The sequence below is a fragment of the Octodon degus genome, unplaced genomic scaffold, assembly GCF_000260255.1.
Source record: "Octodon degus isolate 3935 unplaced genomic scaffold, OctDeg1.0 scaffold00018, whole genome shotgun sequence".
In the NCBI taxonomy this organism is placed as follows: Eukaryota; Metazoa; Chordata; class Mammalia; order Rodentia; family Octodontidae; genus Octodon; species Octodon degus.
The window spans coordinates 4,060,060-4,072,202 of NW_004524594.1; the positions used below are offsets into that span (position 1 = coordinate 4,060,060).

General features: G+C 41.0%; 1 protein-coding gene across 1 annotated transcript in view; it reads right to left on the minus strand.

Annotated features, from left to right (window-relative positions):
• The window catches only part of Hsd17b12 (hydroxysteroid 17-beta dehydrogenase 12), a 173,898-nt gene that overhangs the window by 58,242 nt on the left and 103,513 nt on the right, over positions 1–12,143 (minus strand). The window contains exon 4 of the mRNA XM_004627027.3: positions 11,097–11,204. Coding sequence (XP_004627084.1) covers positions 11,097–11,204 — 108 coding nt within the window. The remainder of the gene's footprint in view (positions 1–11,096; positions 11,205–12,143) is intronic.

Sequence of the window (12,143 nt, forward strand, 5' to 3'; positions counted from 1 at the left end):
AAAAAAAAAAAAAATATCTTTTGGGGTCAGGGAGATGGCTCAGTAGAATAAGCACTTGCCTTGCAAGCACAAGGGCCTGTGTTCAATCGCAAAAAAAAAAAAAAAAAAAAGAAAAGAAAAGAAATGAAATTCCATCCAATTTAAGGCAGAACCTGGAAGTTGCTAATTGCTAACTGTCTGCTTCTGGATAATGAAATTAATTTCTAAGTATGTTTCTTGTCTGTAAAATGGGTATAGAAATACTAGTAACTGTTTTATTGGATTTGTTGAGGATTAAATGAGATTCATTAGCACGGTGCCTGGTTGACTGAAAGTGATTAGTGAATGTTAACAATGACTTCTCCCAGCTGAAGCAGCCTTACTGGTCTCCCTGCTGAATCCTCACCTCCCTCCACTCGGCAGTCAGAAGGCTCTCTCTAAAATTCTAATGTTCACAACTCATGCTTAAATTCTACAGTGGTTTCCCACTGTACTTCCAGCCAAGTGTTAAACTAAATTTGACCTGAGGATGCTACCACACCTTGAGTCTCTGCATAACAAATGACAACTCAGCTTATGTGGACTCTGGTTTTGTAACCAACAGGTGAGTCTCAGCAGACAGCCTTGGCTGCGACTCCATCACAGGTACCAACTGATCAGACCATGTCTGAGCCAGGTAAGCACGGCGCAGTCAGGAGGTGAGCTGCTTAGGCACCTCTGCTCCATTTTCTGTCCACAAATGCTGCCCTCATACACAGAGAGCAGCGTTCTACCTTTGCTGTGAAGGCAGTCTGTATGCAAAGCAACTGTGAAATGTAGTTTGACTCAAGCTTTCTTTAACAAGCCCAAATGGATTAACCTAGTTTTCTACCACTTCCAGATCTGGCTCCAGTTCATCTTCAGCTCCTCTCTTGCTTCTGTGCCTGCTGAAATCTTTGCTCCAGGTTCCTAAGGCTCCCGTCAGTCCCAACATACCAAGCATTTCTCCTTCCCACCCAGGAATCCTTCCCACATCTCTTCTCCCAGTGTTTTTCAGTTGGCCTTTGGGTTTCAACCTGCACACTCAGGGAGACTCTTGAGGATGGCCTTATCTCTCCAACATTCCCTTTCGCTGTTACATCACCTCGCAACTACTTGTTCAATGGTTGTCTTCCCTAAGCGGAGAAACAATGGTCATTGCATTCACTGCCACAGCTCTAGAATTTTGCTTAATGAAATTGCATATGGATAATTAAGGGAATAAGTTAATAAACAGGTAAGAACAACAGTGGCTACCAAAGGCTAGGAAAAGTAATTTGAAGGGGCAACGGAGAAAATGATTAATAAACACAAGGATGTAGCAGGATAGGAGGAATCACTCCCAAGGTTCTGAGGCACAGGAGGGTAACTATGGTTGACAACAGTTCCTTATATATTTCAAAATAACATTTTCAATGTTCCTAACACAATGAATCAGCATTTCAGGTGACAGCTATACAAATTATCCTGATAATACACATGGTGTATTATATATATTGAAACATCACACTGTATCCCAAGAATACTTCTTGAAAATAGGAAAGAAAAGGTGCTATACACTAATTTGTCTGTTTTTTGTGAAAAGAGACACAGTTTTAAAGCCCAGGAATTCCCTGGCAGTAGTGTCTATGTTCTTAACAGCAGACCCTGGGGTCATACTGGAGTCTGTGCTAACAAGATAACTAAAAATGGAGACTGGTGACCTAAAAAGATTAACTATGTGAACAGAGGTGGGGCTTTGAGCCAATTCAGCTTTCAGATAAGGGAGGAGGGCTATGGATGATGATTCGACCCATCATGACTTCATGATGAAACCCCAATAAAACTCTGTGGACACCGAAGCCCACTGTTTCCTGGTTGGGGTACACACTGGCATGCCAGGAGGGTGTCTTGAAGCTACAGGGAAAGGCAACAGGGGCAGCTCTGCGTTCAGGACCCTCCCAGAACATGCCCTATGTTGCCTTAGGTGGCTGAGTCTACTTTATACCCTTCACAACGAAGCAGAAATCATGAATACAGCACTTCCCCAAGCGCTGCCAATGGCTCTAGCTAAACTGCTGAAGTTGACAGAGCCAGGGGAATCCAGAAATGCACAGTCCACTAGTCAAGAGTTCATGGCTTAGGCCCCCCAAACTTTCAATTGGCGTTTGAAGGGAGTACAGTCTTATTGAAAACCCTGCTTTGGAGTGTATGGCATCTGTGCTAACAGTGAGTGGTTAGGAATGTGATACAATATTATAAAAGCAAAGTTTTAGAAGTAGCCTAGGCCTTCAAAGACACAGAAATCATGTCCTGGCACTGACAGAGAAACTCTGCCTCCTCCCCAAACTATCGGCTCTCATGGTCCTCCGGTCCTGTCCTACAATAGAACAGACGGTTCTTTCTGGAGCCTGGGCCTTGCACACTTGAGTTTCAGGGGAACAAAGGGGAGAAGGGTATTTCCAAGGACAGGAAATTTCTCTTTGATGTTCTCTCAACAAACTGTACTTGGCTCTTCTGCCATTCCCCTACCTCAGAACCCATCTGGCTGCCCGTGCACACCTACATCTTCCCCTTTAAGTCCATGCTTCTCCACTCAAGGTGACCGTCCCAGTTCTTCACTGACATAGCCATTTCTTCTGGGAAACAAGCAGTAAGAAGTAGACAGGCAATAAGCTGAATCATTTTAAAAAGATGAAAATGATAAACACCCCTGGCCCTTGAGGTATTTGTATTCTAAAAGAGAACAATTTAAAACCAAATTCCAATTGAGGAAGCTCCTGAAAACAACAAAGACAATAATCTATAGCTTGAGTCCTCTAAAGAAGTAGGATGACTCTTCTACGGCTACCTTCCTTAGTCAACTGAAAGGAAGCTGCATGCTTACCTACTGTGCCCATCTCCTTTGCCTCCAGCAACCCTAGACCAGTTTGTCTCCTTGCGCTTCTGCTGCCCCTCGTCCCCTCTCCCAGGCCTGGAAGGATTCCTCTTTCTCTGATCCTTTGACCCAATTACTTGGGAGTTTGCATGCAGAAGCCAGCTAGTTCAAATAGCTAATTATACTTTTGAATTTTTAAAAAATATTTCTTTAAAGTACTGCATGTCATGACCAGAATGAACTTGATTTATAGTAGTTGATGTTTGTTACAGAATTAATTTGTCCTTTTTTGTCCAATTGGAATTCGTTTTATATTAAAATATAGTAGGTACAGGGCAGCAAGGGTCACTGGCTTAGTGCTATTTAAAATATGACGAAACCACAAGTTAAGGTGTAGATATATGAAAATTTTTTAAATCAACTTTTAAATAAATACTGCATAATGGTAAATATAAACAAACGCATACATTCATGTTCTTATTAAAGTTAGAAATAATTTTGATAGGAATATGCAGAAAAGATTATATGACTGTCTCTTAAGTATCAGGAAAATGGTAAATGTTTATTCTAAGGGATAGTATAGACCCTGCAGGTCTATAAAGTCAGTTACTGGTATGCAAGTGTCTAGTTATTTTCAATAAAGTTTTAACCATTCTATGAGCAACTTCACCTGGGTTCATCACACATGTCAAAATGTCAACACATAGCCTCGGTGTAGTTCATATTGCAACACTTGAAGAGAAGGCATTTTTAGCAATATCCATTTTAACTTCTGCAACACAGCAGCAAGTAGGACGGTTTTTAATGGCCAGCACTAAATTTTTTTTTAAGAGGTTTTGGGTATGGTTTCCACTTTTTTTTTTTTTTTTAATTTTATTTATTTGTGTGTGTGTGTGTGTGTGTGTGTGTGGCCAGCTCAGCCCACCAGGGGGCGGGCTGGCTGGCATGTGGTGCTGGGGGATTGAACCGTGGTCCCTGTGCTTTGCTAAGCTTGTTCCAAGTAGGTGCTTTAGACCACTGAGCAATCTCACCAGCCCCTATGGTTTCCACTTAAACAAATGGGATACATGCGAATTTCAAAAATCACTGTAAATAAAGCGCCTCCTTAAGCAAAGTGCAGCGGCTGGGGGTTCGATCCCCGGCATGCCATGCCCGGCCCTGCCCGGGGTGTGCTGAGATGGCAATTGAGACTGGGCATGTTGGTGCGTGCCTGTAATCCCAGCGCTTCGGAGACTGAAAACAGGAAGATCACTACAAGTCCAATCTACGTAGTGAGATCCTGCACTAAATACAAAAATAATAATAATAAATCATTATAAGACACTGAAACCAATCTATATGCTGTCAAATAGTACATAAACTCCCAAACTGTGCATTTTATTACATAAACCAATGATGCTTCCTCTAAATACAGAACTTAGGAGAAAGCTGATGTTGCCTAAATGGCCAGCGGTAATACCGTCTTTCCCCAAAATTAAGCCCCAATGAAAAGTGAGCTGCAGCTAGTCGTTGCCATGGTGATGGCCAGTGTCGTGCAGCAAACGATTTCAGTATTCTCTTGCTACTCCATACGAGGCAAGGATAGGCTGACCGCAGCTGGTATTTTTGATGTCTAGCTTTCCAGGCTGATTACTTTCTGGTTAGGTCTTATTTTGGGGAAAACACAGTAGTGCCTGGAAAACCAAAGGCAGGTGTTTTGACTTCAGGGCATTTGCATGCAGACTTCTGATGATGACATCAAAGAACTATTATTCATGGTTATATTCATTTTCTCTGAGCCATCTAAAAATTGGAGCTTTAAAATTGTTGCAAATTTACCTTTTCTAGATTTCTTTAGAAATAGACTTTATAAAAAATTGAATTTTACTATAGAAAAATGAATGAATAAACTGCCTTATGTTTTAGGGCTTCAAGTTTTAGCAGTGTTTTTATTGACACAGTAAATGAAAACTGGCTAAAGAAATTGTTTTAATGAATTAAAAAACAAAATCTAAGACCTTCAGCAATACCTCACCCCCGTATGAATAATGCCAGGGCTCAAACAAATTCATAAGATGTCACAATCGCCTCATGGTCTTAGGGTTTTCCTGTAAACCGAATTTTGAGGCTAAAACAAAAATGATCATGCACTGTACAATAAATTACCAAGGTCCAAATAAACACACGCAGGTTTCCTTTAGTGCATTCTCAAGTCATGTCAGAAAACCATTTCCAACATTCTGAAATAGAGAGTTCTTAAATATTTTTAAATAGATTTTTTTCCCCTTGAAAAAAGAAGCATCTACAGTTTAGACTCAAAGCCAGACAAAAAGCTCGTCATTTTTTAATATGCATTTCACTCTGGTGGGGGGGGGTAAAAGAGGAAGAAGAAAAGTGAGAGAAAAGGAAGATGTGAAAAATTTTATACATAAAACCTTGTAAGATTTGTGTATTTAACATGGAAATAAGCTGATATATTTACTTGCCACATAAAGAGAATTTTAAGTCTCTTCTAGAAAGTATTTTCATGTGTAATGTCTGCTAAGATACAAACTATGATAAAGAATAAACACAGAGAGTCTACATTATCTTCCTGTCACACTCTCTCGGCTTTAAAACCATGCACTAGAGAAGCTTATCTTTACTTCTGGATTTTGTTTAAAAGAAAACTGAAAAGTTTGGTGTACACAGAGACAGAATTAACTGACCTTAACTCTGATGAGTGTCTCTGCTCAATCTTTAGGGTGATACACACAGCATTTGTATTTTATTATTCTCTATCCCAGACTACTGTAGGAAACACAGGCATTAGAGGAAGAAGGGGAATACAAATGTTGCCCCAAATCTTCAACGTCTAGTGGGAACAGAGGTTGCATGGGCAGGATAACACAGCTAGCGATGAGCTGGGAGAAAGAGAAAAATACTAACTTAAAAATAACTCACTGAGTACATTAGTGGAGCAAGTAGTCACTAAAAAGGTCATAGGAAGAGAATAATAAGGCTTATTGCAGCATTACTGTCTATACATATTATTCTTATTACAATGAGGCCTCTTAAAATCATGAGCAATGTGTGTGGGTAAGACCGAAAATGTTACATGGATGACAAATAAGCCTGAGGACAGTAAGCCCGGATGACAATACAGACCATCCATTACCAACTGACTCTCCACTCTACAGGGATACAAATCACAGCGCTGGGTGAAGAGGACCTTGAAAGCATTTGCCATGGGAGAATTCTCGTCAAGGGTGCAGTAAAAACTCAAATAGAGGTGTGGTTCATTTTTTTTTTTACAAAAAGGACCACAAATTAAGGAACCATGATTTTTCTTTGAGAATAATCTCACTTTTATAAAGTTGAAAAGTCACAGTGGTGAAATTCGAAAGAAGCACTGTCTGGGGTGTATTTCAAATCCAAGGCTACTCCCACAGCCTTGGTGAAGGACACCTCCCTGTGACACATCGCGCGAGGTGCTCCAGAGCAATCTGAAGCACAGATGAGTCCTTCCTGCGGATGCAGCAAGCATTTCGGCAATTACACTGTGTTAACCAATTATTTTCCTATTCAAAGAAGTGCGGGTGTCATTTTTCCTAAATAGCTGAAGCTTCATAAGCTTGCTGAAATCTCTACTTTTTGGCATTCGCCTGAAAGAAGACAGCAGATGCTTACTTTTTCTCACACAATAGCATTAAGAATCCAACTTCTCAACCTTCAGCATTTATAGTCTCATCAAGTCATGGTGACCTTTCAGGATAAATTCACATAATTTGGGGCTATTTTCTTTCCAATTATCTCATTGAAAACAATGTTTCTTTCGTGACAAAGGGCTTTAGCATTTTCCTTTGTAATTCTGAAAATACTAATTTGCTTTATTAAGCAATGAATTTAGTCTTATGCTTAACACTATTCAAATAAATTGAGCATATATTGGAAATTTATTTCTCTTTTTATCATCACTAGTTTAAAATTCAGTAGAAAATAATTTTTTCCTATGACTTCTTATGGATTGCTAGGTCAATACAGCAGAAGCTACATACAGTACAACTATAAAGGTAAGGTTTAAATGAGATGATTCAGGCTTGACCGGAAAAGGGCAGGGAGAAGTATGTGGAATCTGAAGGGGGATAGAGGAAAAAGGACAAAAACTGAAGGAGCTAAAAACAGGTAACCAAGGTGCTGGGGAGATAGCTCAGTAGAATAAGCGCTTGCCTGGCAAGTCCAAGGGCCTGAGTTCAATCCCTGGTTCTGCCAAAAAATAAATGAATAAAAAAACAGGTAACCAGAAAGAAAACATGTATACCACCAGCCTCTCCTCACAAGCTCTAGAATTATACCCACACCAGGAAGGAACTAAGATTCAAGTTGAAATATGACCTAGTAGAAACATAAAATGCAGTGCACAAGGAAAACCGAACCTAGACCCCACCGAGTAAGATATGTCCATGAAGGTACTGTATTAGGGCTTGTGTCTACCTCTGCCCCCGAAGCGTCAGGTGGTTGGAGGGCTCTCCCTCCTGGGCTCTCGAGTGCGTGACTGACTAGCACTGCAGTGTTGGGATTAAGGGTGGGTGATTGCTGGATCAACCCACTGATTGGATTGGCATTGCCCTAATCCCAGTAGCCTGGGTACAATACAGGGGACAGAAAGAGGCTTGTATTACACACACACACACACACACACACACACACAGCTGGTTACTTTCGCTGCTTTGTGGGGCCATGAAGTGTTCTCTGCCATGCCACCCAGCCTGGGAGCCAGCCGATGATGGACTGAGATCTCTACAAATGTGAGCTAAATAAACCTTCTTCTATCTTAGGTGTCCGGTATTTTGTCTCAGTCATGAGAAAAGAAACTAAGACAATACTACTATACATTCTCAAGGATTATGAAAGCTACAATTATTTTTATTATTGATTTGTAACCAACGAGAAGTAGAAACTAAAGTTGTGCATGTTTCACTAAGTACTCCAGGAGCGCTGGCTAATGACAGTGACTTAAGGCTGGCCCTCTCCACCACAGCACTGTGACATTTTAGGCCAGTCACTGTGGAAGGCTGTCTGTCCTCTGAGCTGTGGAATGCGTACCATCACCCTTAGCCTTTGCCCACTGGGGGCTATGACGACCCCCACCCTGCCTGTCCACGTGGTGACAATACTGCCACCGAATATTGCCAGATGTTACCCAATTGCCCCTTGGTTGGGATCTGCTGTTTTAAAAGTATAGGAAAAATCTAGAAATTGTATTTATCTCCGTCACACAAATGGAAGACGAGAGCTGGCCAGGATAGCAGAGTGGCGCAGTCCAGAGCCGCAGCCGTGAGCCACAAGGCCTACCGAGCACTGCACATGCGGGCCCAGGCAGAACTGAGACGCGCTACAAGTGCAGGACAACATGGCAGACTTTGAAGACTTCATAGGGCAAAAAGGAGACAAGGTATTTACACAAATTTTTATTGACTACATGCTAAAGTGATGTCCTGGATATAGGAAGTTCAATAAAACACATTATTAAAGTTAGCTTCATCTGTTTCTTTTACTCTTTTTAAAAATGTGGCTACTACAAAAATTCCTATTATTTATGTGGGCCCTGTTAGAGCCTACTGAACTCATACAAGGAAGGAGGCCTCCTCTGTGCTATCCATTCCAGGCGGCCTTTGATGAGAGCAAAGGGAACTCGGAAGAGCTGTCTCCATCTTTCTTCACATCCTCTGTGTTCTCCTTGGGCAATCTCCAGTCGCACTTCTCTCCATGGAAATTACCCTCTTAGGTGACCGATCTCCCTCCCAGCTGGACTCCAGGCTAAAGCTCTCCGGAAGCCTGGGCCTACAGGCCCCACCCATCACCCGTGTCCCCCTTGGACATTCTAGAAAAAACCCAAACTTAAACATACTCAAGTCCAGACAGGCTTTTCCTCCAGGGCTCCTCATTTTAGTACATGATCTTACTGGTGCAGATGCTTCAGCCAGAACCCGGAAGCCATGACTCCCTCCTTCTTCATCCTGCCTGTGTCCCTCACAACATGCTGCTCCGTGTACTTACACATTGCTGGTATCCTCCCTTTTCCTACCCATAGGCCAGCCCAAGTCACTATTTTTCTCCCTCTATTGGCTCCTCCATCCCATTTATGCTTTCATCTGCTCTGTCCTTCTGCAAACACAGCAGCTAACAGTTTGGTTCACTGTTCTTTCCTACTAGAACACTGTACAAAAACAATGCTTTCCTTGTTCATTGTTGTACCTCTAATTTACTGACTGACAAATAAATAAATGAATGAACGAAGAGGGGTACAAACTACCAAGCCACCGTAGCAATGTAACTAAGGAGCCAGAATATAAGAACAGTGGAACCATCAGCACAAAGGGCCTGGGAAAACAGCAGTCCTTATGTCTAAATATCGATGTTTTATGTAAGTGCCAGAATCCTAGAAACAGCAACAAGATACTTGAGGAACACGTTCCTGTACTCTCTAATTCTTAACAGATCTATCCAGTGTGGCTAACCTCAGTCTTTCTGTACACAGTTCTGGGTCAAGAAAGATCAGCTGAAGAGTGTCTTGTAGAACCCTGAGCTCGCACCAACCTGATGACCAACACTTTCTGTCTCTAATCCAAGAGTATCTATAGTTTCTCTGTCCCCCAGTGAATGACAGCTAAAATTTACAGTGCTAAGAACAAATGTGAAGAATTGTACCTCTAAAAGTAAGTCATTCTCCAGTAACACAAGTTCAAGGCAAATAATGACACCTGCAGTTACCTTTCACTAAGGGACTTCAAGCCACCTTCCTGTCCACCTCAGCTTCATTTCCTAGTCCAGTGGTGGCAAACCTGGGGCACGTGTGCCACAGCACTGAAAGCTCTAATGGGTTCACTATCAGGGCCCTAGTCCATCATGGGGCTGGGATAAAGCACGGCAGTGTCTATACTAACTACTACATTACAGCCGCTATTCTGGAAGGTTAGAAAGAGCCAAGATTTTTATGGATGTTAGCAGAACTTAAAGGATCCCAGGTCTACACCAAGGAAGAACTTATGAAAGACTTCTCATAATGTATGTATTTCGCAAAGAACATGGAGACATAAAAGGCAAAAACTATAGGATGAAAAGGTGGCTGAGTCTATGAGTAAACAAATTTTAGGAAACATTGAAAATTGTCATCTATCATTTACCCAGTGCTTCTCCAGTAAGCCAGGGAGTAGTTGTGGGTACGGAGATCATGGAGATGGGGGACAGGGACGAGAGAGAGAGCACAAAGCCAGGACTAACCAAACATATCACAGTACTATTTAGGCCTACAATGTATAACTGATTTTTAACAACATGGGGTGTTGAGTCTCTAAGTCTAGAAACTTTAGGAAACATTAGAAATTTTTTCCTCTTCATTTACTTTCCTTTTATGAGCCAATAAAGTAAACAAGAGCAGCTGCCTAGTTTGCACTACTTAGGAAACAGGACACAAGGAGTTGGTGCGGAAGCGGCTTTTCTGGACTCGAGGCCCTATTTCTAGAATTGACTCTCAAAGAACTGTGAGAAATTTATAAAAGGCCATTTTTTTCTCTTAATGTTTTCTGGAGACTCTTTTCCATAACGAAGTTTAATGTCTTGCATTATCTCATTTTTGCTAACACAAATGAGGAGGGACAAAGAACAGAAGACTTAGGAAAAACCACATAGCACACTGGTCACTGACTTATGCCATTCCCTCTCAAGTGCCTAGGGCATCACCCTGTGGAAACCGTGGGTTTTCAGCTAAAGTACAGATCCCCAGAGGGAACAGAATTTGGTATGACTAGCAATCCTGGTTTTTCTGTACAAAGCACCGATATACAATGCGTCATGGCATTAAACTTTTCATGAGGGGTTAAGACTAGGAGGAAATAAGTGTCGTAAACATTTTTCAGGGAGGCCATAATAAACCAAAGGCTAATAAAAGTGTTCTTTATTTATTGTTTTTAAATCTAAATATCTTGATATCAACTATCTTCAAGGGTATTACAGCTATCTAGGAATATATAGGAAGAAAGAGAATGGGAATAGAGCAGTCAGGAAAAGAACGGAAAGTTGTATAGTATTAGTTAATATATACATAACATGAAGATTCAAACACATATGGACTAATATCACTGAATGATCAATTGTATTAATAAGACAATTTTCTTCTGACTAGTTATATTATTCACTAAATGCCTAATATCTGTATGTAGAGAAAATAAAGGCATAGTAAGTAATATATGCAAGAATTTATAAATGTGGCAAAAATACAAACCTAAAACACCGATTTCAAGACCTGCCAAGCCTGTTTTAATTTTATCATAAATATCTTCTGATGTAAAGTCAACAGCAATGGTCCTTGTTTCCACTTTGAATTTTTCTCCTATGGGGAGCAAAAAAAAGGAGAAAAAATTAATACATGGCAATTAGGATTAAAGCATTCGATAACATTATCCTTTCAAACTCCTTTTGTCCTCCCAATTTGATATGACATTCAGACCAGGATAATTTTAGGCAATCATGAAACTATCTAAGAGATACTACACAGCCAATACAATAGTTCAGCAATTAAAAATTCCAATGTCGTCACAGGGCTGGCCGAATGTTCCTTAATCAGCTCTCCCTTTATAAATCAATAATAACTGTTCTTCAGTCCCTTCAGTACAAATAATAAAACATGACTCATATCATGATGTTATATACTCTTCAAGTATCACTGGCTTTGTGCTTTTAATTGCAAACTGATGCATCATAATTTCAGGAAGAACTCTTTATGTAAAATATCTTAAGTGTGACATTAAAATAAGTCCATCTTATTAAAACAGAAAGAAAATGACTGATTTTATGGTAATTTTGGAACTTGCTTAATAGTTAATAGACACTGCATTTAAAAATCCATGCAAAATGCACACTAATAAATCTATAAAGTGACTCAAGAAGGGCCTCACCACCCTCCTATGCACAGAACTATTAAGGTCCAAACAGAGCTGATGGAAGGAACAGCCTCTGAATGAGGCCTTGGAGAAGGAAGCTTACCTGAGCTAACACAGAACATGGACTTCGCCTTTATGAGGCGGCTCTTGGGAGAGCTAGCGTGCGCTCTGAGGGTACTCAGCTTAGTGCCAGTCTCATTTTTCCATTCACTTGCAAAATCACCTGGACCGAGTCACGAGTCCTTTTTGAGCCTCTGCATACCCCCCCAAGTGAGGATGTGGTGCCCAAATGGTACCTACTAGTCCTCTGTGAGCCTCTGCACACACACACCCCCAGTGAGGACGTGGTGCCCAAATGGTACCTACGGGTCCTCTGTGAGCCTCTGCAT